The following is a 27,435-nucleotide window of genomic DNA, read 5'->3' as shown; positions in this document are numbered from 1 at the left end:
TTCTTAAAACAATTCTTGCTGTCACGGCAAGATGAGCTGACTAAGTTTTGACACCCTTGAGTTGCTCCCCTTCAATCACACAAAGTGCTAACAGCTGGTTATGCCACATTTAACTTCTTGTGAATTATAATTCACCTTAAAAAGCTGAAAAAACCTAAGTAGAGAATAGATTACCAAGTGGACAAATAACTTATCATCAAATATGATTCCCTACTACCTCAGTTCATTAACCAACTTGCACATCTTATAGATGTACTCCCTCACTGAACTATTGCCATCATATCTGACTAACATAAACCATGTCAAATAATAGTATTGCAGTTGCTTCTTAATACTCGTTAACTCTTTCTTGATCAAATTAAGAAGCTTATTGGCAGTATCAAAACCAGAATACCACCCTGAATAGTATCACCAATAGAAGCATAAATTAACCTAATGGCATGATAGTACCTTTAGTCCACTTAAAAAAATAACAATTTTTTTTACCTAAGAAGACTCTGCACTGGGCATATGGGTTTCTTCTTCAAAAAACAACACAGACTCGTAGTCCAAGAAACCCAATATAATATCAAAACTTGTCTTCTAAGTAAAATAATTTTAACCATTCAATGGTTCAATTCCTATGAACTATCTTTAAATTGCAGAAGCGTCTGTAACCTGAATAAATGTTATATTAAATAATACCATATAAACAACATATAAAATAATATGTCATAACTTTAGGGATTATTACTTCAATTCGTGTTTGGGGTTTTAAGCTGAATTTATCAGGATATTTTACTATGTACAAAAACCGTCCACCCTGCGAAAACAGATAAAATGCCATCAAAAAATCACGTTTTGGTATAAATTTAGATTTTACTTTACCCCCCAAACCTGTGATAAAAATCACACATAGACCTATTTGATTATACTTGAATTATTATTAAACACTTCCACTACCTTTTGGCAAGAGGGTTATTTAGATATAATTCAAGCACTCTCAAATATTCTACTCACTTATCTCACACTAAGACATTGATCACCTTTTGGCAGAACTAATACCCTCATGTAGGTAAGTGCACTGTAAGACCTCAATAAGACCAATGTTTTAAAATTTCAAAAAAAAAAATAATAATAATCTTCGTGAGAGTGTCACCTTTTGGCAGGCATCATTCACTTTGTCTACCACCTTTGAAACGATCACTTTACCGGTCTTCCTAAACTCCAAGGAAAGACTTAAACTATAGATGTTCCATTTTATTTATGTTCATATTTATTTATTTATTTAGTGTACATAAACCAAACCCAAAATTATGGAACATTTAAATTCACTGTAACACTAATGGCTCTAACACAAATAAAGCCTCCTCATAAATATTAAGAAATTACAGTGAACAATATAATAATAACATGTACATCAATCAAGATTTAAAAAAAAAAAAAAAAAATCTCAATTCTTTATATACTTTAATTAAAAGAAACCTTAAAATCATGATACATGCATATTCTATTTTCAATAAATAATTTAAATTACTTGAATCTTTAAATCAATTAGGTTAATATTGCTTGCTTATGAAACACAAGCCCTATAAGTAATTCAATTCAAAATTGAACAAGTATGGCTAAACCACCACGCAACTTCAAATTAAACTAAAATCATTTGAGCATGTAATTCAAGATAAATACCTCATAGTAGAGATTTCAAATATTCATTGTTTCTTTCTTTACCAATAAATTCTTGGTATAATATAACATTCAAGAAATCACTTTTAAGTTATTTCTTGAACAATCTGGAGATAAATTGAATATGCATGTAGTATTTGAATTTTGTATAGAAAATAGACAAAACATCGTAAGCTTAATATTTTCAACAAAACATATATTTAGTGTCTATAATGCAATATTTCAATCTACTTCATAATAAACAATTCAAAAGGAATCTCATTCTTTTGAATCAAATCAACTAAATAAATATTATAGTCTCAAATTTCTAAATTTTCATATATATGCAACACGCATATCTATTCAGTAAGTTAGTAACCTTAATCATTACACATATCTGGATTAATCCAAAGATGAATCTAACACAAGATCAATACAATTATGCAGAGGAATTACGCACAAAATATATTTTTTGATTGACAGAAAAAACAATTTGAATATTCTTCCTAACCAGAAAAAAACTTTATATTAAGTTAAAGATATTTGAGAGTCAAAGTGCAAGTTTTGCACTAGCAATAGTTGCTTTTTCAGGTGCAATTCTGGTAAGTTCTTCCTTAAGTGATTATTCGGGCTTCTGGATAACATAATGAATTTCCTTTTTACAAAACTAATATTAGGAAAAATTACTTTAACATGGTTGTACATGCCACTGGGGTCAAATAAAACTACATGGAAAAGAAAAAACAGCCTAATTTAATGTTGTGATGATATTACAGCACATGGAAGACTGATTGCCTTTCATCACACACATTCGTACATGTAGTTATCGTACCAATTCTTTATCAAATTGTCTACCCCATCAGTTTTGTCAACTCGGCCTGTAGGTCTTTGAAAGAGAGTTCTTTTCACCGTACTGTCACGAAGTGATTCCTAAGACGCTCGGAGGATGGAAGACACGCATGCTGGTTGGCAAAGAGTAGAGTTTGACTGGGAATGGTTCCAGGGAAGGGGCGTGCAGGAGCACAAGATGGTACTTCTTTAGAGTTCAGGCAGGTCGACTCGGTTCAGTTCGAGGTGCTTGTCGCTGGTCGTGGACTTAACTATGAAGAAGGGAGTTGGCCATCCCTGCACAAACTGGTTGGGAGCTGGAGCCGTTCCCCTGACGAGGCCATGGCAGGCCAAAACCAGTCAGCATGTATCCTTGGGAGGGCAGGCCGTGGTGGCTGACCAGGGCGCTTGCGCGAGCTAAAGCAACGCTTTGGTGCCGCACGGGCCGTGCCGCTGCGCCAAATCTCTAGGCCCGTGACAAATGGTATCAGAGCAGGACTTGGTATCAGTGCCCCCTTGTCGATCTGGGAGAGGTCAGAGAATGAAGACGGTGCATTGAAGTTGCATCGATGAGGAGGAATCAATGCAGTTGGGGGGGAGAGCCTCCATCTCCCCAGGAAGAGGCATCCGTTGAAGTTGCGCATTGAAGGGCCGGAGGGCCGCGCGCACCAAAGTTCGTGCTTAGTCCTTGGGTGATGCAAACCATAGTGAAGGGCGAGCATCAAGTCGGTAGGAGGCCATTGCTTGTTCGGGATGTCGCGGAGGCAGCATGACGGAGAAGAGTCACGTCCTTGAGGACTGGACATCCCCTTGGTCCGAGGCCTATCATTGGGTGAGTGCAGTGCAGGGAGCTGCACAAGGAAGCGATGGTGGGAAGGCGAGCATACCGCATGGAGGCGGACTTTGGAAGGGAGTGGACGCAGTAGTGAAGTGCCGCACTGCGACGAGGACGTCGCAGGATTTGGGTGGGGGAAAATGTCACGAAGTGATTCCTAAGACGCTCGGAGGATGGAAGACACGCATGCTGGTTGGCAAAGAGCAGAGTTTGACTGGGAATGGTTCCAGGGAAGGGGCGTGCAGGAGCACAAGATGGTACCTCTTCAGAGTTCAGGCAGGTCGACTCGGTTCAGTTCGAGGTGCTTGTCGCTGGTCGTGGACTTGACTATGAAGAAGGGAGTTGGCCATCCTTGCACAAACTGGTCGGGAGCTGGAGCTGTTCCCCTGACGAGGCCATGGCAGGCCGAAACCAGTCAGCATGTATCCTTGGGAGGGCAGGTCGTGGTGGCTGACCAGGGCACTTGCGCGAGCTAAAGCAACGCCTTGGTGCCGCACGGGCCGTGCCGCTGCGCCAAATCTCTAGGCCCGTGACAGTACGCTACTAATGCTATTTGTTCCAGTTTCATCATAGATTTGATCAAACATCTATAATACATATACACACAGGTAGACACAGTAATACAGCGTAAACCTGATTAATTATCACCACGGACATCAATATAATTTGTGTAATATTTGTTTATGATTTCTACACTAAAAACTTTAAACCCTAATATAGCTCTGATATCAATTGTTGGGTTTTATTTCAATAATTCATGTAGAAATCAGTATACTGTAATTAATTAAAGAGTAATTTAGACTCGTACCTGATTGATGATTAACACACATATATCTTTAGAATATCCATGTAATCCTCTGTGAGTTCCTGCAAAATATTAGAGCGCTTTACCCCCTTTTGAGAGTTGTCGATATGATAGGTCTGAATAAGGGTTCTAAAACCCTTATATATAACAACAACAGTGGGGACGGTTTCTCTACAAATGAGCATACCTGAGTCTCCCTTCCTATCATGGAAACTTAGATATTAATGGTTAAAATTAAATCATACCAAATAAGTTGGAAAACCACAATCTAATCGTATAAAACCATATTCCCAATTAGACCATCAAATCATCAAGTATCAATAATTACATTACAATCATACTTTAAAAAACGTAGTGTATAGGACCATAAAATAATTTTTATTATATATATATAAAAATTTCCAACAGATAAAGCTTATTGTTCTGTTGATGATAAAGCTGGGTGGTGTTGTCCCATAATTTTTTCTCACTGTTAATCTGGATTTACTTATGTAATTACTTAACCATGTGCATTAGGCAAGCCAACTGGGCTTACTTAGATCACCGGTCGCAGATCATCCACACTGGCACAACGAGGAGGGACTCTCGGCTTTGATCATGTTCACTGTGATGATGAGGACGGTGTCGTGGCCTACTCCTCTCCAGCGCATGGTTCTTCGGCCAGATAAGGATGGCGATGACCAAAGCTTGACAGCCACCTACCATCGGCCATCAACGGACTGGGGTGGAGCTGGGCGGTGGGAGATGAGAGGATTGAAAGAGATAGATAGATGAGAGAGTGGAGCTGGGCGGTGGGAGATGAGAGGATTGAAAGAGATAGATAGATGAGAGAGTAAAGCTGAGACGAAGAAAGGGGAACAACCTGTGCGGCGGTTGGACCAATCCAGTATTGACACGTACGGTTGATTTTTATCGGGTGAATAATAATCGGGTCATTTAGCATTTCTCATTGTTCTGGTTTCCATGCAGTGAAAACTTAAAATACTAGCCTTTTTTTAGTTGAAAAGAGGGTACAAATAGTCACAAATTACATGATTCTTTGACTTTTCGGCGCCACTTGTTCTCGTGGTTATCATTAACGAACTATTTAATGAAAGTAAAGTACCCACTTTACCATAAAACGCAACAAATTTATTGATTCCAAAGTGGTTGGGTCCATGAGGCTATGACCGTGAAATGTAATGTTTCCTAATGCATTGGGTTTCCCCTTCCGATATAAAGCATTCAAAGAATTAATACACTTATCTGAAAACAAATTTTTTATAATTGAATTTTTAGAAAATTAAATCATGTAGAATATTTTTTTGTACGGTTTTTCAAAAAATAGACAAATATTTCATAATTATAAACCAAGCAGGTAAAATTTTGATAGAATTGATGATGTATGCCTCTTCATTCGCATTTCTTTTCATGTAGAACTTTTATTTGTTAAATCATATGGTCATTGAAAACTTCAACCGAAATGGAGAGCTGAACTCATCAATTGGGTGGGGAGCATTCACCTCCTCATTTCGATTATTTTTTTGTTTAAAAATTTATTATTCATCACAATTAGTCCTTGAGGATTTTAAGGGTCTCAATTTGCAATTAATTCTTGAGATTTCTAAGACTCAATTAATGCAAAATTTGATATAAACTTGTAACACAAATGAGTGTGTTTAGATTGATCTGGAGTTCATATTTACCAATTAATATGTCAATTTCAAGTTTAAGATTCAACCCAATAGGGTGGTAATGGGGTTAGCATGGAAGGGCTTACCTAATTGAGAGATGAGTGAATTGGTGCTCACCTCATTTATGCATATATATATTTTTCCAATTGTGAACTAAGCCTATTAGTTGGATAAAATAAATAAATAATAAAAAAATTAAAAGCTCCAATGAAGAACAAATTGAGCAACAAAATAAAAAGAAAAAATAGTTTAAAAAATAGTAAAAACTCCCTCTTAGGTTATGCTATGTTACTTTAGTAGCAACTTATCAATCAAACTCTCCCTACTAATAAAAATGGAATAGACATGGAAAATGTCGATGACAAAATACAACTCTTTCTTAGATAAGAGTAGTGATTTTTAATTGGCTATTGGCTATTGGCTATTTATACAAAATACAATTAAGTGGAGGTCTTTACTTTCCTATTTGTTGTATAACTGACTAATTAAAAGAGTGGGTTTAGCAATTTACTGCAACTATTCGGTACAAGAATCATTTCCGGCTAGAAATAAAGTTTGGAATCTTGAATATAGAAAGTATAGATTTTCAATACCATTTATCTACAAAATAGATCTAATGTCATATTATGAATTATCAAATCATATAGTTAAAACATTCCAAAAATAAAAACAAAAATAAAGAATCATATATTTACACTGGATAGAGAGCGTAAATATTTGCATATATGCATAGCCAACAAGTCTTTTCTTTTGCAAGTACAACCCCCAATTTATTATAAGAAACACCAGAGATGACATACAATATCATTTTATCACTAAATTGACATAGTTTCACAAAAATAAATAACTAACTCAAACTTTCAGGTTTAGCACACAGACAAACATGAAAATTGCTTGAAATCATGGAGAGATCCTTATCCTAAAATCACATATATTAATATATATATAGACAGACACAAACTTGTATTTCCATAACCACTTTAACTAATCTTTAAGGACAACACCTAGTATCCATTATTATAACTGCATTGATATATACGCAGTTATTTGTTAATTATTAAAAGACTACTACAAAAAAGTGGCATCTTCACTTGAATAGGAAGGTTCCAACTGCTGTCACCAGGACCTTAAAGTGGACCAGCAGGTATTGTAGCCTCAATAGGTATTGCAGCCTCAGTAGCCTCAGATATTGTAACTTCAGTAGCCTCGAGTATTGTAGCTGGAGATAACTCAAAAGTGTTTTGTAGCTTGAGATGCCTCAGCAAATTAAAGTAAGATACTGGTCAGACCTTCCTTGGAATTCGATGATCTTGCCGTCAGTGGATGGGAATTCAAATTTCTCTCCTTCCTCTATGCCAAATGGTCCATGTTTGCTTTTGTTGGTTTGAAATCTAAGCGACCTGATAATAACCCTGTCACCTACTGTGCTATAGTACCCCCAAACTGAAATAAAAAATTCATCGAGGTACTCTAATTTGACCTACATAAGTTATATTAGTTTAAAAAGGGTAAGTATGAAACATTCGTACTTGCATAAATGAAAGCTTGATTACTAAAATCTTCAACATACATATATATATATATATATATATATATATATATATATATATATATATATAATATTACCATGTTTGGTTGTCCACCGTCATTATCATGCTTTTTTCCCCACACTGGCTTTCCTTCTTTATCATTATAAACAACTTGGATTGAATCAATTACCCATCCGGAGTGTATAATTAATTCCCTTACCGTGGTGTAGGTTCCGTCATCCCACTGCTCTCCACCTGTAATTCCAAATGGACCAACAATACGTGTGTTAGATGGATTGGCTTAACGTTTACTCCAATCGCAAACATTTGAAAACCTGACCTTCCAACGAATCCAACAATCTTCCCAATAGTTGACGGAGTTATAAAATAAGATCCTTCGTCCTTACCATATGATCCATATTGCTTTATATTACTGTGTAATGTAAGAGAGTTCAGAATAACATATTTTCCCTTAAGCCCATAGCGCCCTGATATTGACAGGTGGGTCTTGCAGTCAAGCTCCCTTCTGCCTTTGCACTCGAGAGCCAATCTCCGTCTAGCCAGAGGAAACCTTTGCATGCCTCTGTTACCTTTTGGGAGGCCTACGCCCCATAGAAACTGTCTACCTAAGACTGTCCCTTGGCCCGTAGGTCCTGACACAAGGTTAGAATTCTAGCTCTTCCAAAGTGGTATCTCACTGATGGCTCGGGCCCCCTGGAAGGAGGCCTTCTTCGCCCTCCAGCTAAGCTGCGCAGGAAAGGCCCAAAGCCAATCCCAAGGAACAGTAAAGCTTCATAATGTCTTTCTATTCAGATGCAGGTAGTCCGCATCTTCACAGATATGTCTATTTCACTGAGCCTCTCTCCAAGACATTGCCCAGATCGTTACACCTTTCGTGCTTTTTTCCCCACGCTAGCTTTCCTTCTTTATCATTAGAAACAACTTGGATTGAATCAATTACCCATCCGGAGTGTATAATTAATTCCCTTACTGTGGTGTAGGTTCTGTCATCCCACTGCTCTCCACCCGTAGTTCCAAATGGACCAACAATATGTGTGTTAGATTGGATTGGCTTAACGTCTACTCCAATCGCAAACATTTGAAAACCTGACCTTCTAACGAATCCAACAATCTTGCCAACAATTGACGGAGTCATAAAATAAGATCCTCCGTCCTTACCATATGATCCATATTGCTTTATATTGCTGTGTAATGTAAGAAAGTTCAGAATAACATATATTCCCTTGAGCCCATAACGCCCTGATATTAAAACGAGGTACTCGGTAGGATAGTCTAATTTCACCTATAAGATTTCAATTAACAAGGACAAACTTAGGTATTATTACAAACACAGCTAAACCACAATCACAATAAAAAAGACAGAAAAATGTAACGATCACGGTCAAGATCAGCATAAAGATTTCACTATGCAAGAAAAAAAAAAAATCCCCGAATATTACAAGTTTTTAATCCCACAATATTTTCTCTCTGTCTTTTAGTGTTTTCTCGTACCATACTACAAAACTTGGTTAAAACTTAATACCTAGAATAGAGATTAAAATCCAGGTCCCCGTTTTCCCAAAAAAAAAGAAGGATCAAAATTCTTTTTTCCGAAGGCAAAGCCCAATAATTAGTTCAAAATCAAGTTACGGGCCGAAGCATATTTTGGATCACAAATTTACTTGTTTCTATATTAAGATATGTATATATGGTGTATGCTTCATCATGTGCATTGTGAAGTTCTAAGATATGATATATCATTCATATACATTGAGGACCCGGGATTTTGGATTTTGGATTTTATTTCAGATGCTGCAGTACAATTGATAAAATAAAAATAAAAATAAAAATAAAATAAAAGAACTTGACATGTATCCAATTGTTCAAATCAAAAGACAAACAAATATAAATAAAATAAAATAAAAATTATTACAAAATAATATGTTAATCAATGATTAGTTGAAGAAAAATAATATAACAACCAACTGTAGTACTAATAAGTGGGAAAAAAAAAAAAAACATGTAATAGCAATAGTTAATAAATTGAAATAATTATGATGTTTAAGTATATTATTTTAGTGTGAAGGGGTCCTGGAACATTTGATTAGGTTTCGAATTCCCTAAGTTTTATGCCACAAAAAATGATTGAAAGAGGATATGATTAGTTCATATAACTTTCGTCACTTTCATCACTACTGTGTGATGTGATTGTAGTTTAAATCGTTTTTTTCACCAACTTTTTTATTTTTATTTTTGGACAAATTACACAAACCACTCACGAAGTTTTGATATTGTGCATGCATATAAAAATTATAACAATATTACACAAAGGTTCATATTGACTGTTTGATAATAAAAAAAAAAAAAAAAAAACATTACAAATTTACACTTTTAACCTTAAAATTAAAGTATTTATTTTTAATAAAAAAATAAAAAATATTGTATTTTGATAAGTTCCATTTTTGCCCAGGTACACCCCATCTTTCCTACCACATCTTTCCTCTTTTCTCTCTCTAACCATCAATCGAATCATGCGTCTCCAAGGAGAGGAAGAAGTTGGGACGACGCCGAGCCAAGTCACCGGAAAATCATCCATCAGCACCGAGCCCCCTCTTGCTCAAGAAGGAGAGAACTAAAAAAATATCGGGATTCCCAGGACAATAAGATTCAAGAAGGAGACAAAAATTACGAGCATAAAAAAGGTTCGCTGCCATTACATAATTACTAAGCATAACCCAATAAGATTTGAACTAAGTTGGGTTGGGAATCAATCAAAGATTGGGTAAAGATTGAAAAAAAAAAAAAAGCATCTGAGTGCGCAGTACATATTTTAGATCCTATATTAGATGAAATTTCTATATAATTTTCTAAATTGGAGTATTAGTTCAAGAAATCTATAACCAAGATAGGTCTAAACTATGAAGTCAGGATATTTATAATCCAGAGAAACATTACAAAACATTGTAAGGACGTGAAAGAATGTGTGACAATTACAATCATATTGGTACATTACCCAAAAGTGGTTTCACTTTATTGCTCTGCAAATGCCCAACAAAGTGCCACTCAATGTCCTCAGAAGCTGCCACATATTCAACAATTTCAAAATCAAGTCTTCTTCTGCACACCATATTGCAATAACCAGGGGTTTCAATCAAAGCAATATAAAATCAAAAAATTCAAGGAAGAGAGAACCTGAGGTGCTTTATCTATGATTTCTTGGACGTAGTATTCGCCGAAACAGCGATGACCAGCGTCGTAGACTTGACGGATGAGAGAGTTAGGCTTGGTCTTGCTCACTGCCACCACCCTCACCTCGTCGGGCCGGCGACCGGGCCTCTCCGCCGCCTGCCGAACACGGTGGAGCACCTCCCGAAAAGCCGAGACGGCGACACTCTTCACCGCAGGAGCAGACATCACCAATCTCTGTGGCTCTGAGGTTGGATTTGGGTTTGTCACTCTATGGTTGGATTTGGGTACGTGATTGGTTCTGTTGCAGATAATTTTGTGGTTTTTGTCATTTGGTGATAAAGTTTTAGGGGCAAAATTATTACTTTAACAATATACAAATTTTTTTAGATTTTTTTTATTAAACAAATAATTTAACTTTAAGGAAAAAAATGTAAAGTCATATCAATCCACTAACCACGAACAGTTAATTTGGACCTTTATATTGTGACCATCTTCTATTTACATGTGCAAATTGTAAACATGAGGAGTCATTTGTGTAATTTGCTCTTTATTTTTTTCAAAATACATGTACGCATATATTGTGGTATAGCCCGTAACAAGTTTTTCTTTTTAAATAAAAAGTTATGTTGTCTAGCTAGCTAGGTTTTACAAAATATGAGTTTTCCTAAAATATTTAGGAAGAAAAAAATATTAAAATTTAACAAAAATAATTTCTTCATTAATTTTCAACATGTTATTTTACATGTCCCGCTCGATAGACTCAACCTCAAACTTAATGATAGATGTGATATTCTTGAATTTTAAAAAAAAAATAAAATAGTGGGGTATTATTTGTTTAAAAAAAAAAAAAAAATGTACAATGTTATAAGTGACACTTGTGGAAGTGTATAAGTGGCAACAGTAACACTTGTCCTTATTCATAGGATGAAATTGCCAGTGTATTCCCACTTACATATTTCTGGAAAAAGCTTAGTTGACTCAAAGTCTTCAAGGCTTAGTGGAAAGTATATATATATATATATATATTTATATAAGAGTGAACAAAACCCCACACACACACACACACACATCACTTGGTCTCGGCTAAAGAGAGAGAGGGAGAGAGAGACTAGAGGAAGGAGAAAGGAGGAAGGAGGAACCAGTAGCCATAAAAGCAGGTAGGTTTTCAAATCTTAAATTAATTTTTTTTTTTGCGCCAGCGGCTGTCCTTTTGTGATTGTAAATTTAACTTTTAGTTGTACATAAAGATTATGGACTAAATGATCACAGGTATGTTAGTTGTTTTTTTAAGGGTTAGTCTATGAATGGACTTTTTGGCTATGAGTTTGGATTTGGCTAGTTTTGTTCTTTATCAAGTAGGTTGTGCTTTTATTTTAGTATTGGTGTTTGAGTCAAGTTTCAAAGCGTGATAGTAGATTTTTGTTAAACACTAAAAAAATTAAAAATAAAAGAATATTTTATCTAAAGAAAAAAATATTTTTCAAAAAAAATATTTTACGTGGAAACAAACCGAGCCTAACATAGAATTACTTACTCATCTATGCCTATTAAATTGCTGCTGGTATTTAAGTAACTTTTTGAGGATCAATGGAGAAAAATAAAACAAAAATAGAAAAACGTGGCTGATGTAATAGCCCAAAAATGGAAAATACTTGCATACCAAAACAGAAGATATGCTGATATGTATATTATAACTTTTTGAGGATCAAAAGACAAAAAATAAAAGAAAAAGGTTGCTGATGTAATAGCCGGAAAATACTTGCGTACCAAAACAGAAGAGATGCTGGTTAAAAAAAAATGCCGATATGTAACTTTCTGTAAAAAAAAAAAAAAAAAAAAAAAAAAAAAAAAAGAAAAAGAAAAAGAAAGAAAAAAGAAAGAAGAAAGAAGAAGAAGAAGTTTGCTGATGTAACAGCCAAAAAAATGGAAAATATTTGCACACACCAAAACAGAAGAGATGGGAAAGGCTGTCAGCTAGATGGCACGGGGTAATATATAGCCAATGGAATCATAAGTAATCTTCACCCCTTCTCCTAGTTTTACCATATGTCTTCTTTTTGCCCCCAAAGATTGTTATTTTGTAAATTAAGGTAACTTGTGACCCCTAAAACTTATACTATGAAATTTTAATTGGTCCACTCAAACTTATAAAAAAACTTCTTAACTGCTCAAATTTTGTGAAATTTTTTTTTTTTTTTTTCAATTGTTAATGTAAGCCTATTATTTGGATAAAATAAATAAATAATAAAAAAATTAAAAGCTCAATGAAGAAAAAATTAAGCAAATATATATATATATATAAACTCCCTCTTAGGTTATGCTACTTATCAAACTCTCCCTACCAATAAAGACGGAATAGACACGGTAGACAAGGAAAATGTCCATCACAAAATACAACTCTTACTTAGATAATTATCACCCAATAAATTTGTGATCTTTTTCATTTTTGGATATATTTTGGTTTTGGTAACGTATTTACTGTGATCTGAGGGGTATTTATGATTTAGGGTTTGGAATAGGCAGTGCAGAATAATTTAACTCGCTGTGTAGGAGAAGAGATAGAAATGGCTAATTGGAGGAGTTTTGGCGATCGGATGCTGCATTGCCGCCGGTCTATTCTAAAAGCATGGTGCAATTGTTCCAATCCGGCCAGATTTCACCACTCCACATGTGGTGGTGGTTTGCTCTCTCCCGTCCGATCGTCGGACTATTTTCTTCGTCGATCAGTTGGAGTCTCCAAAAAAGGTGCGAACTTTTCGTCGATTCAATGTTATTCTTCTTCTGCTGAAGCAACAGCAGCAGATGCAGTAGTAGTTGATGAAGAGGATTCACTAGGAGGACCCCTCCGTCTTCAATCAGCACCGTTCCTGATGCTCCCTGCTGGATCTAGGTTGGTTGCTGGAAGCGACGGCGAAAGGTTTAAGCTTGTGGCGAAGAAGGACGAAGACGACGCCGACTGCTACCATTTCTTTAGTGTTAGAGAGAAGAAAGTGATGAAGATGAGAATGAATGTTATGCTTCCATGGCAAAGGGAATTACTTCCCCCAAACGAAGCCATCTGCTTCGGTTCGTCTCTTGGCTGGCTCGCCTTTATCCACCCTCGCAATTGTTCTCTCTACCTTTTCAACCCTTTCATCCACTCTTATCTCCCTTACCTCCCCCTCCCTCCCATTCAAACCCTACCTTGTATCATCTCCAGCGTTCGCTACAATTCCAATATTCACACCTCATCTTCTTCTTCACCACCCATTGTCACTGAGTTCAGCATTTGGGATCAATTCTCGCCCATATCATCCCAACGCTTAAGTCAGAAGTCTTTCTTTAAGAAGATTGCGTTGTCCTCAACCCCGTCCTCGTTCCCTTCCAATCATCATCATCACAAAAACATCAATAATAATGAAATGAAAAAGTGTTCTTCTGACTCTACTGTGATGGTCATCCAAGGCTACGAGAACTATAAACTCGCATTCTGCAGAATTGGGGGCACCGCATGGACTGTGTTAGATGGTGCGGGGGTATCATACTTTGATGTCATCTATTTCAGCAAGGACCAAAAATTTTATGCCTTGTCCACCTCTTATAAACTTATAGAAGCTTGGGATCTCCGCGATGCTGCCTCTCCAAAGAATAATACCATCATTTCTCGTTTGCCTCCTTTGGTACACCCCACAATGGACCAACACCAACACCGGCTCAGACATCTTTGCCATCACGATTATTATCTAGTGGAGTCTTCCGGGGAGTTGTTGATGGTTGTTAGGTACTATTCTCACCATTTTAAGGATAATGGCAAGCAGGACTATTCCACTCCGAGGAAGACCATTCTGTTTGATGTGTATAAGCTGGACTTTGTTAACAAGGAGTGGCTACTCTTGCCAAGCTTAGGCGATAGGGCATTGTTTATTGGTATTAATGAGTCTCTCTCTGTCTCTGCCCCTGATTTCCCCGGGTTGGAGAAGAATTGTATTTACTTCACTAGTCCCGATGCCGAAAACTTGGAAGATTCTCATGATTTGGGTGTCTTCAACTTGGAAGATAACAGTATAACTCCAATTTATCATTACGACTTGAAGATTCAACTGCCTTCTACCTGGATCATCCCACCTCAGCATTGAATGAAGCAATCCCTCGTTTTGGTTATACTAGCAAATATATGCTAAGGTAGTCTGTTTTATTTATTTTTGTGTTTTTATTTTTAATACTTAGATTGTATATCTTGTTTTGTTTATCTATCTTTTCTGTTATAGCCATACAAAATTGTTTCTTTATAATGCAATAATTACATTCTTTTCTTTTAAGTATACCAAGTTCCTTGTATATACCACTGCTTGGTGCAATGATTAAAAAATTTAGACGGGGAGAAGAGAGAAGTTTGGCACAGATTTGAAAATTAACACCACCACATTATAAAGAATTAAAATAATGTACATCAATATCAAACCATAAATCTGTATGCATACCCTTGCAGCTAGTAAACTCCACATAGACATGATTCAGTAATGTTTTATTCCTATTTGTTGCTTGAGAATCCCATTGTATAATCACCTCACACAAGATTTATCTTGTAGAATGTTGGTTTGATAAACTAGTCCATGGCATGAGCCAACATATATGTTTATTCTTTTTAATATATAGATATATGTGTGCAATAGTGCTTTATTTTTTATTTTATGTATTTTTCTCTAATTCTTGACATCATAATTCATTATCTTCAATTTTAATTTTTCAGCATAGTTCATTTTTGCCATTGCTGACCTCTGTGTCTAGATTGTTATCCCATAGTTATATACTAATTGCTCTTTGCATCCTATATATAATCTTATATTAGTTCTTTCGTGTCTCGTATGAGCCAATCGATGACTGAAGGTGATTAACTTATATCTCTCTCTCTAGTATTCTTGTTATCAACAGTAATTGGAGCACCTAAGTAAGAAAAAACATTTCTTGACAGCCGAATAGATTCAGAAATTTGTTTATGCATCGGTTATGAGTTATGACATATGTAGAACCATTTCAAATGCACTATTGTTTTGTATGTGTCAATTTACATTTAGCTAAGAAAGCTCCAAAAAGTAAAACTTCCTGATAGTGTGTTGAAGGTATTTGCTTAAATCTCAATTGGAAAATGCAACAAATTCAATCCTTTCAAGTATTTTATGTTGGTTTTAACTTGTTACTCAGCTGTTTTGCTGTATTAAATATGCAATTTTTAGTTACACCAGGGTTCTCCATGCCTCTGAACATTGATTTGTGGTATTATTTTTGATATTCAGGCATCGATTTGGTATTGAATTCGGCTTAGATGGGATCGAAATGAAAATGCTTCTGCTCATTTTATGGTTGCGTGACAACTATATAAACTCATTATTTTGGATTCACGTTGTGATGTATGGTCATTCGCATGTTGATGTGTGTTATTCTATTTAGGAGATCTAGTGCATTTTTTCTAGAATTCTGGTGGTGTTCTGGTTTCCTTGTAGTTAATATACTAGCCTTGTTCAGTTGAAAAGAGGGTACAAATAGTCACACATCACATGATTCTTTGACTTTTCTGCGCCACTTGTTCTTGTGGTTGTTAATGAAAGTACCCACTTTACCATAAAACCCAACAAATTTATTGATTCCAAAGTGGTTGGGTCCATGAGGCTTTGACCAGGAAATGTAATGTTTACCGACGCATATTAATACAATTATTTAAAAATAAATTTTTTTATAATTGAATTTTTATAACATTAAATTATGCCGAGTGTTTTTTTTTTTTTTTTTCAAGTTATTTTTTGAATATAGACAAATATTTAAGAGTTACAAACTAAGATTTTGGACCTATGGGACGCATAATGTTGATACCCACTTTAAACTAGCGAGGGATTTAACTGTAAACTAACATCTAAGTTGAATATATAATTATGGATCAGTTTTTTCTATTATTAATATTATTTTTTTCAGGACTACTCTTTTCTCAAGTTTGATACTTCATGATTCATCTCTATTATATATATATATATATATATATATATATATATAGAGAGAGAGAGAGAGAGAATTGAAGCAGTGTGCCTCTTCGTTCGCATTTCTTTTCATGTAAAACTTTTATTTGTTAAATCATACAGTAGTTGAAAACTTCAGTTGAAATGGAGAGATGAACTCATCAATTGGGTGGGGAGCTTCATCACAAAAGAAAAGACACAAATTTTTTAAAATTTGTCAGGAGTTTGGTTAATGTGAAAGAGAAAATTTTTAAGAAGTAAATTTCTCATAACTGTTTAATTTTTCTCAAAATGTTTTTCGCAAAAAATACAGAGAAATTTTACTTTCCCGTCAAAGTGGTGCCTTTATATCTTAATTTTCTATTATTCCCATGCCACTTTCTCCACAAACTTCTTTAATATGTCAGTTCCCTTCTATTATAAATTGCTTATATAATAATGTAATACTATTTTAATTGTATATAGTTTTATATGTGTATACAAAATTAAAATTTTATTATATTTTTTTCTTTCTATAATTAATAATGAGGATAAAGTGCATAAAACCCCCTTGAACTTTCTTTTCTTTCTCAAAAAATCCCCTTGAACTATTATTTGAACAATTAACCCCCTAAACTATTTCAATTGTTGCAAAATACACACTCCATCAAACTTTCCGTTGATTCAGCACAGAGATTTCACCTCCGCCACCTCTGCAGGTCACGTGACCAACTCAATTTTTTTTAAAGACACTATTACCCTTATAACCCATATTTACTGGGTTAACTCGTTTTAAATCCCAATCCATGTTCTCACCTTCCTTTGTCAAACAATTCAAACCCTAATAAATCTCTCACACTTCTGCCTCTCTCTCCCTTGGAAGTTGAAGATCCATGTCAAAGGAAATTAGAACACAACAACAACAATACTAGTCCCATAGAAAGATATATGTGTATATATATATATGTATGTATATGAGCTAGAGATAACCATATATATACAGAGAGCACTACATATGGAAATCCATAGTGAATAAACTCAAATTTTGTTCACACTTAATTCTCAACCATTCTCTATCGTTCGATCCACATTTAGTTGATTAATTCTTTAACTCACTATTTCTACGGTTTAAATTGGAAAAACCCAATTCAGATTCTGTATTGTAGAGAGAAAAAAAAAAAGCCCAATTTTGATTATCTCTTGAATGGTTCACCCCCGCATTCTTTTGTGGAATTGAAGATGATGATTGATAACTATTTTTTAATGTGATGAAACTGTTGCCTATCTTTTAGAGTTGTTTTGCTGACTAATTCAAGAAAGGAAGGAAGAAAGCGAACAGAGCTTCAATGGAGGAAAAAAATATAAAGTGTATATGTTGAGCTAAAAAAGTTATTTCTCTCTCTACAATACAGAATCAGAGAGAGTTTTTCTGGAACCCAATCAAAGAACTCCGGATGGAACGTGACCGGAAAGGGTCTGGCAAGCCATGGAATAAGAATCCAACATTCAGCTACAAAAGCAGCAAAGATATTGAGATCCAGGAGCTCGACGATGATGAGAATGAAGAAAAATGAGATAGAGACCCATAACCCAACTTTCTGTATATTACTAATTACTCATTCAGTCTATTATATCAATCAAACCCATCACCATCCACGACTCTTTGACACCATTTTCTTTTTTAAGTTTACTATTTTTGTCCCTCCCTATCCATCCAAACCCAATAGATAAATTGTTGGAGAACTCTTGCAGTAAATCATGTGCAAATGAAGGGATTGTATGGCGCTAGAAATCAATATAACCAAACAATTGTGATAAGGTTGAAGATGTCAAGATGAAATTAACCGTGGAGTTTGGAATTAAGAATGAAGATGATTTCAAGGGCTGACTTTGGATAAACAACGATGAAGCGCAAGTTAGCAAGGAATGACTCAGTCTATATATATATATATACATATATAATTCTGTGAGAGTTTCATGCATATAGCATAACTACAGGGAAGGAGTGTTTGCCGTGAGAAATAGATATAACAAGCAGTATAGTATATGAACTTATGATGTGATGTCTCTTTTTAATTGGTCAATAAGATTGCCTTGTCACGTCAGCATATTAAGTTGTAAAAATGAAAGAACAGCTGCCATTCACCTTCCGTTAACAATTTTGACGGATTGTCCTAGAATGCAACAATTCTATAGTTTAAGGGATTACTTTTAGTTTAGGGGGTTTTATTGCAATTGGGTCATAGTTAATTTAGTGGGGTTTAATGCACCCCTTAATAATGATTTAGAGTGATATATATATATATATATATATAAATCTGAATATTTAAGAGCAGAGTGTTAGGTGAAAAATTAAGATTAGTGCCTCTACGTATATAATTTACAATTTAATTCGTACATGTACTTTTTTATATATAGACTTCTCTCGACTTTAGGACTCTAGGTAATTAGATGTACCAAACTAATTTAATTTTAAACTAATTTAATTTTAATTCTACATATATTAGATTTATCAGAGTAATTTAGTTGAAGCATTGTATTTAGTTTAGACTCAACTTCTTCTTCCTTCCCTTTTTTTTCTCCCTTATATATTAACTTCAATTTTTTTTCTTAAATATTTTTCGGAACAAATTTTTTTATTAATTAAACTTGTACCTATAATCACATATATAAAATTATTAAATATCAGTTTCATTGTTTCATTTTGAACTTAAATTTTAATTTTGTTCATAATTCAAAAGATAGAGTAATGTCTTAAAAGAGTATAAAGTAATCTTATAACTAAAAGGGTAGTTTTGGTAACTTCAATCACTTTCTTTTTATTTTCATACTCTCCAAACTCACAAAATAATATTTTATTAAAAAAAATTCTTGCTAACCAAATGTATGATGAAAATTCCGTCTACGAACCCAAATAAATTTGTGATCTTTTTCATTTTTGGATATATCCCTTATATTTTGGTTTTGTTAACGTATATTTGTTACTATTAATAGTCAATACTTTCCAAATATGTTCCCCTGGACTAACCACTGCCAAATGCCAACCTGTTCCAGTGCATATTTCACCCTCTCAATATATACAACATATACCTACATACAAATATATATATTTATATATGTAAATGTATTATATGTTACATCATTCTCTTGTGTACTTAACTATGCATGCATAGACCTCGACGACTTGAGGTGAGCACTTGTGGACGGGCCGTTCAATGTAAGAAACAATATTAATTGTAGTGTTTGATGGTGCAGTGTTAAGTCGGCAAATCAAAAACAAAACAAAACGGAAAAAACAATTAATAAGTAAATAAATGGAGCAATATACAAGAAGAGAATAAAATTACTTTGGTTTCTCGTACTTGATATATATATATATATATATATATATATATATATATATAATTATTATTTTGCTTTAAAATGATAAATTTTACAAGTATAAAAAAATGCCTCTAGCAACATTTTTGGTGTAGACTTGAAATACAACAAAATAAAGTTTTGCACGTACATAGTCAAGTATGAGACAAACGTGAATAGAGAGACAGAGGAGTTGTTCATCGATGTTTTCCATAGAATAAGCATAAATGATTCGGAGTTCGAACTAAGATCCAACAAGCATTTTATACCGGAAATGAAAATAATAATCTAGTAAAAAAGGTACTAATTGTGCTCTTTAGAAGCTATTCTTTATACTTTTATTCTTTAACCCCTTATTAAGTGGACCAACACTTTCTTGTTCACGTTTAGGACCAAATGCTCCATGTATGAGTAATCATATGATATTTGTTATATAAAACACCAAAAAAGAAAAGATGAAACAAGTGAGAGCTGGTAGGAATCCATGAAACAAGTAAAAGGACCTTTCAAATACATCTCATGTGCACATGTGCTTGGCTTTCTCCCTTTGAGCATTTTCCCTTATGCATCTCCTTTTTATTGGAGAGATAAAGCTTCAAATATCAAAAGATGTGTCCCAGAACAAAACTATAATAAGGGAAGGCATTTTGTTCTCCTCTTAGAGAGCAAGACGTTGATGTTTTATTCGTATTTGTTGCTTGAGAATCCCATTGTATAATCACCTCACACAAGATTTATCTTGCAGAATGTTGGTTTGATAAACCAGTCCAATGGCGTGAGCCAACATATATGTTTATTCTTTTTAATATATAGATATATGTGTGCAATAGTGTTTTTTATTTTATTTTTATTTTTATTTTTTTTTCATTTTCTTATAATTTTGTTTCTGTTTATTTTCTCTAGTTCTTGACATCATAATTCATTATCTTCAATTTTAAGTTTTCAGCATAGTTCATTTTTGCCGTTACTGACCTCTGTGTCTAGATTGTTATCCCATAGTTATATAGTAATTGCTCTTTGCATCCTATATATAATCTTATATTAGTTCTTTCATGTATGAGCTAATCGATGACTGAAGGTAATTAACTCAGATCTCTCCCTCTAGTATTCTTCTTATCAACAGTAATTGGAGCACCTAAGTAAGAAAAAACATTTCTTGATAGCCGAATAGATTCAGAAATTTGTTTATGCATCGGTTATGAGTTATGACATATGTAGAACCATTTCAAGTGCACTATTGTTTTGTATGTGTCAATTTACATTTAGCTAAGAAAGCTCCAAAAAGTAAAACTTCCTGACAGTGTGTTTAAGGTATTTGTTTAAATCTCAATTGGAAAATGCAACAAATTCAATCCTTTCAAGTATTTTATATTGGTTTTAACTTGTTACTTAGCAGTTTTTTTTTTTTTTTTTTTTTTTTTTTTTTTGAAAGGTAAATAAATTTTATCAAACCAAGAGAAGTACAAGCTGGATAGTTAGCCCAAGCTAACTATAATACCCCTAATTTTAAAAGGATATTTTTGGTATTTAATTGAGTATTTAAATTGCATTTAATTGGTTTGTTATTTGATTTAATTACTTACTTGAATTAATTTGGATTTAATTAATTATTTGAATTAATTGGCTTATTTGATTTAATTGCATTCTTTGTTTTTGATTTAATTGCATTCTTTTTTAGTTAATTAACTTATTGGATTTAATTACTTGGAATTAATTGTGATATTTGTATTATAAATTGTTAATGATATTTATGTTTTGTTTAGTTCACTGTTTTATTTTGTTTCTTGTAATAATAATATTAGGTTATTAACTTAAGTACGTTCATATAGCCGACACTGTTTTACAAGTAGGTTTTGTTGTATGGTCCGACTAGGATTAAGATTAGGGTTCTGCGTTGTATTCACGTCTCTATATAAATAGAACAAAACATGGTTTACGGTTTAGTAAAATAAACGTAAGTTCTGCAAAAAAAACAAAGACTGTGAGATACAGAGGGAAAATAGAGAGAGATCCGGAAAGTGAACTTGGGTGATTCACAAAACAGAATCAAGGAGGGAAGTTTGGTGTGTGCTACTAGACTGTAATAGGAGCAGCAAGGGCTGTTTAACACAACGAACGTGGCCGGAGAAGATAGAGGCAACAGTTAGAGATTTTGTATCCAAAGTCTCAAAGACAAGTGATGTTCTACTTTATCCCTTGAGTCTGTGTTCTGTGCATGCTTAGATAGACTCTAGGCTTTAAACTAAGGCTTAATTACATCTCTTATGCATGTTTAATCTGTGTTTAAATTCATTAAAGTAATCTGCTCTTAGTTGCTTTAAAATTTTAACCTGTAAGCTTGCTGCCGTTGTGTAACAACTTGTGTTTCAATTCAAGTTTTGGTTGTATGTTCTTGTTCTGTGACCAATTTGGAATTTGGATGGACCTTAAAACATGTAATAAAAACTACTACAAAGAACTGGTAATCATCGGAAATGGAGAAGACGAAGATGAAACGAACAGAGGCTGCTAAGAGGAGGGAGAGAAGGCTCCCAACCTCTTAGAGCTGGCTCCCAAAGAGGGGGAGCCGGCTCTAAGAGCCTAGAGCCGGCTTTAGATGAAACATAGAGCAGGCTCCCAATTCTGAGAGCTTGCTCTCTCTTAAAACACACAAAAATGGGTTTTTTTAGGGACTGTTTGGCGGAATTGTGTTTTCTAAAACTGTTTAAAGGCTACTGGATCGTGTAGTTCATTGCTCAGGACTTAAGAATATGTTAAGAAACATGTTTACAATTAGTTATTGGGGACGGAATTAACATAAGGTGAAACACAGAACTGTATGTGAAAAATTGAATAATTAACTTAGGTTGGTTACTGATTTGCAATTTGATTTCTTTGCATGTTCTTAAGTTTTGAATCATGTTTTGCAGCTATGTTATAAGCATATTGTTATTCAATAATGTGTATGCTTAGTTGGAATAAACTGATGCTTAAATCTGTACATAAATGCACCAGTTATGGTACTGTTTGGAGAAGCAAATTGCATAAACTTGTTTTATCAATTTAAGGGACTGAAACTTGGATTCTGAATCTTTTAGTGGAGGCATGGTTTAGTTACACACTTGTTAAACTATACTTACGCTTATTTTGGAATGTGGTTGATAGACAATTATACTATTTTTGTCAACTATGTTAACTGGAGAATAATATGCACCGGTATGGGACGGTGGCGTACTAGGTATGGATTGGTTTAGACACTAAGCCTACCTAATCTAGATTGAGGTTTGGATTAACAATAAAAGTTAAGTCCGACTTTTGTTAGTGTTAGTTCAGTAAGTAACTGAATGACATAATTGGATTTCTGGGATGAATTGTTATACAGATTTCGAGCCACTATATCAGATGGATGATATTCTGTATTAAGAGGACATGAATTTTATATATTTATGTTATGATGCCATAGTATGAGCTTGAGTCTCATGACCATGGTTAGGATGCGTATATCGCATAGGATGTATAGCTGGACAGAGGTGTTGTTCCCTGGTAGGTCTAGGTACACATGACTACGTAATGTGTGATTTACATGTATCTCTACTCAGGCTGAGATAGACCTATTGGACTAGTGAGCGTCCTATAGTGTGTAATATATACATATATAGACTACTCTAGATATTGTTGAGTCTATCTAGGATGTATCTGCGTATCGGATTCCTATTTGGGTCGTAGTAGATCAGGACTTGTATGTGGGCCTGACCCACTTTTTTATTTTTTAGGTGCTCGTCAGTTCCAGGGTTAAAGCTTGGTCATGCAGAGCAGATACAGACTTCTATTCCACCAATTACGTAGGACTGCTTACTTATTAGCTTTGGATCTTATTTCAGTTATTTCATTTACTGTTGGGATTCTTATTAGGGGTCCACTAAATGGATTCCCGAGTTGTTAATTAATTGGAGGTTTTGGAGTTTGGATTTTTATAACATTATTTTGAGGATTTTCAATTAGAGTTCTTTTCAGCCATTTTTATTTACTTCTTATTATTTCATCTTGTATTCTGTGTTCATTAAAGTATTAATTATCTGGTATTTCCCTCGGGTTTGGGCCTGGGCCTGATCAACCCGTGTCTCTGATCCGAGGGGTATCACACTAACCAAACATTGCAAGCCCCAAAGTATAAGGCACACCATATAGGTAACCAATACAAGAGCAACAGAAGACAGAGGATGTCCAAAACTGGACACAACATAATGTAGTGAGCATGGGGACAATTCTCGCCCTTCAAGATTTAATTGTTGTCGTCTAGAGGCTTCGCCGGTGGCCGTATAACAGAGGCTAGAAGTTCCCACTCTTCAATGAAACGTTTGGTACTTGGGGAATCTGAGAGTGTAGATGACAAGAGTTTCTATCTAATTGTGTCTAAGACTTGCTGTAGCAGTGCATTTTGGGATGTGAACTTCTTCTTGAAAATTCTCCTATTACGCTCCATCCATATGTAGTAAACAAGTGAACTTAGGGCAAGCTTTGTAATACCCCTAATCTTCAAAAGGATAGTCTCGGCATTTTAATTTTTCCTTTATTGGATTTTTATTTGTTTATTTGTTAAATTGATTTAATTTAATTGATTATTTGTTTTATTTTTATTTTATATCTGAATTAAAATTGATTTAAGTGTTTTATGTGCATTATTTGAATTATTTAAATTGTTTAATTATGGTGTGCTATTTAAATTGTTAATTGTGTTATTTTATTTAAACTTCACTGTGGTAGATTAGGGTATTAAATTAGGTTAGGGTTTTAGTTTTATATTAACATTCACTTATGTAGCCGACGTTCATATAACATGGGTTGGTCTATGGGCCGAGTAGGTCAGGTTAGGGTTTAATTGAACCTAGGATTATTTGGCCTATAAATATATGAGTAATGTTCTGCGTAGGGTTTTAGAACCCTGTTCACGATTGTGGAGGCAGAGAGAAACCAGAGGAGGCAAACAGAGAGTTCGCCGGGGGAATTTAGGAAGACGTCAGTATAAGGCAATGTGATGTTTCCAATATTCAGCATTTTTCATTTTTCAGGAAATTTGTCGCCGCAAGGGCATTTTTGTCTTTTCACGTTTAGCGTACGGGATTTTAGTTGGGTTCATTTGCATCATGTTCATTTAAATTAATGTATTTTATGTGAGTGCAAATTGATAAATGTATATGTGTATATATGTTGTGGGTGGTGTAAATTAAAGGCAAAAAGAAAAAGGAAAAATAAAAAGAAAAGGTGGGACCCACCATTGGCATACAAAAAGGCTAGGAGACCACATTTTGGTCTCCATTTCTTCCTCTCTCCCGCTAGTTCTCTCTCTCTCCCTTTATCTTGCTTTTTCTTTTTCTTTTTCAATTACAACTTCAATCCTAGATCTCTCTCTCTATATTTAGTATTTTTAAGTGCCGTTTGTGGCATATTGAAGAGTGCCTCGAGGGCTTCGAATTGATCAGAGCCAATCTCTTTTTGGCCATCATTTGGAGAATCTCTAATTCAAGGGTTTGGGAAGAAATTGGGGATTTTCATTGCTTTTGAGGTAGGGGTCTCTAATTCACACTTTTCTTGCACTTTAGTGAGTTATTCTCTTGTATTTATGGCTAAGCATGCTTAATTTAAGTTGATTGCTTGCTTAAATGATTTAATTGTGCATATGAATAATGTATATAAGTGTACTTGTTGATTTACATGGAGATCATGCTCAATTGTTGATTAATTATGCTTATTGTGTTTGTTAAAATTGCTAGATGATGTTGTGAGTAAGCATGATAATTTTGTGACGTTAAATTCCCCATTTTATAATATTGTCAAAGCATGTATATGCACTCAAAGCATCGGGCATGAAAAATGGGTGAAGTAGTTTTTGAAAGGAACTAAAAGGGGGATTTTGGGAGTACATTTTGAGAAAATGTTTTTGAGAAAAACTCGGTTGCCACAGGGGTACCAAAGGGCCGGAGGGTTAATATAGCCTAGAGGGAATTAGGGAGATTGCCCTAGCGTGGTTGAGCTAACTGGACCCAAAATGACGCCGCGGGGGCACCAAGGGTCAGGGACACTAGCCAATTCTTTTCTCGTGTCGCTGTGGGGTCACCAAAGGGCGGGTTATACTAACCGTTTGAAAGTGATGGTTTTGAATGATGAAAATGGGGAGTGACATTGGCACACATTGCATTCCATTGCATCATATTGTGTATACTTGAGATTGATTGTTATGTGATATTATCCCGACATTGTATGATCTCCATCTCCCATTGTTCCGTTCTTTGTTTGGATTCATGGGGCTACAAGGGGTGTGCCTTAGGCGCTACCTACTGAGCTTTACGCTCACCCCATTATTTAATATTTTTCAGGAATCGGAAAAGTCGTAGTAGATGCAGACCTTCCACAAGCATGAGGATGACTAGGAGTTTATCTTATACCTTTTGTAAATTTTCCACTCTTTTGTAGATTCATGGCCATGTAATTTAATTAAGACATTTGACTATATTTTGATGTGAAATGGAAATCATGTAATTGCCGTGTTGAATGGAAGAACAATGTAATTTTGTTGGCAATTTTAGTGATAGTTATTTTTGTATAATGATGGGTATTTTGCCGTGAACCTGGAATTTCAGTACTTGACGGGTTCATTGTGGGATTTTTATGCAATGCACACAGTCAGTATGTATTCCAGTGAGCGTCCTCCCAGGATTGCATGTTTCGGCCGGCTGATCCTCTCCATCAGCTAACCGAAAGTCCATGTTTGGCCGACCGAACTCCCACCATCAGCCGATCGAAATGCCAACAGTGAAAGACCTGAGAGCACTCATTTCTTCTCATCGTTTCGGCCGACCGTGCCTTGTCAGTCGGCTGATGAAGGCTCATCAGCCGGCTGACTGTTTCATTTGACCTGTAATGTTTGATCATTATTGTAAGCCTGTGTTCTTGAGTATTATGAGCCCCAGAGTGAGTCGTATGACAGGTTTGAACATAGAAAAGGGAGTGTATGACCTAGTGGACCTCGGGTTCGGGTAAGAACCAGGGTAACGGTCCGGATCCACGGATTCGGGTCGTTACAGGCAAGTTCTAACCTCATTCTTTCCCTTTTACTCGTGTTCTTTGCATGCCTAAGCAGTTCCAAGAAATCATTAAACGGAATTAATTAACTATGCATGTTGAAAATTTATTTCATCAGTATGTTCTAAAACGAGTTGTAAATTGCTTATCTTGTGTTCGACTGTGTATCTATTGGGTTTAATTGCTGTTAATCAATGCCTAAAGGAGTTAGATGGATTCTCTCTGGTTAAGTCTGAGCATAATTAAAAGCGTTAGAGGCGGTAACAGAGAGGGTCAGAAGCAATGGAGTTCACCGGAGACGAAACAAGCAGATAGGGAGAGAGGGGGAAAAGAGACGGCTCCATGGGATCATGGAGCCAGCTCTAAAGGGTTTGGAGCTGGCTCCATCTTGTTTGGAGACGGCTCCATCTTGTTTGGAGCCTGCTCTCTTCATGGTTTTTTAGTTTTGGTTGGTTTTTACGAGTTCTAGACTGCTATAGATGGATTTTTAAAATTCTAGATTGAATTAGGGGTTGTTCTGTAATGTTTAAACCCACATTAAAGCTTC

The 27,435-nt window shown here is 35.0% G+C and overlaps 3 protein-coding genes across 3 annotated transcripts; 1 reads left to right on the top strand and 2 right to left on the bottom strand.

The window, feature by feature from the left end:
* Nucleotides 1-7,043: 7,043 nt before the first annotated feature.
* On the bottom strand, nucleotides 7,044-7,893 carry LOC132280562 (jacalin-related lectin 3-like). Its single transcript, XM_059782444.1, has 3 exons — nucleotides 7,650-7,893; nucleotides 7,412-7,569; nucleotides 7,044-7,265 (listed from the first exon to the last, which is right to left on the bottom strand). The coding sequence occupies exons 1-3, from the start codon at nucleotides 7,891-7,893 to the stop codon at nucleotides 7,044-7,046; spliced, it is 624 nt and encodes a 207-aa protein (XP_059638427.1).
* Nucleotides 7,894-10,226: 2,333 nt separating this feature from the next.
* On the bottom strand, nucleotides 10,227-10,822 carry LOC132315933 (uncharacterized). The gene is made up of 2 exons (XM_059814422.1): nucleotides 10,507-10,822; nucleotides 10,227-10,393 (listed from the first exon to the last, which is right to left on the bottom strand). The coding sequence occupies exons 1-2, from the start codon at nucleotides 10,726-10,728 to the stop codon at nucleotides 10,340-10,342; spliced, it is 276 nt and encodes a 91-aa protein (XP_059670405.1). The 5' UTR covers nucleotides 10,729-10,822; the 3' UTR covers nucleotides 10,227-10,339.
* A 431-nt stretch (nucleotides 10,823-11,253) lies between these two features.
* Nucleotides 11,254-16,456, top strand: LOC132313453 (uncharacterized). The gene is made up of 2 exons (XM_059812225.1): nucleotides 11,254-14,664; nucleotides 15,777-16,456. Exon 1 carries the CDS (start codon nucleotides 13,068-13,070, stop codon nucleotides 14,616-14,618), a length of 1,551 nt encoding a protein of 516 aa, XP_059668208.1. The 5' UTR covers nucleotides 11,254-13,067; the 3' UTR covers nucleotides 14,619-14,664; nucleotides 15,777-16,456.
* Nucleotides 16,457-27,435: the final 10,979 nt, after the last annotated feature.

Source organism: Cornus florida, unplaced genomic scaffold (assembly GCF_030987335.1).
Source record: "Cornus florida cultivar Cherokee Brave unplaced genomic scaffold, ASM3098733v1 CherokeeBrave_3.0.0_Hap2_Chr01, whole genome shotgun sequence".
Classification (NCBI taxonomy): domain Eukaryota; kingdom Viridiplantae; phylum Streptophyta; class Magnoliopsida; order Cornales; family Cornaceae; genus Cornus; species Cornus florida.
Note: the sequence above shows the minus strand (reverse complement) of the source record. Positions and strands in the feature narration are given on the sequence as shown.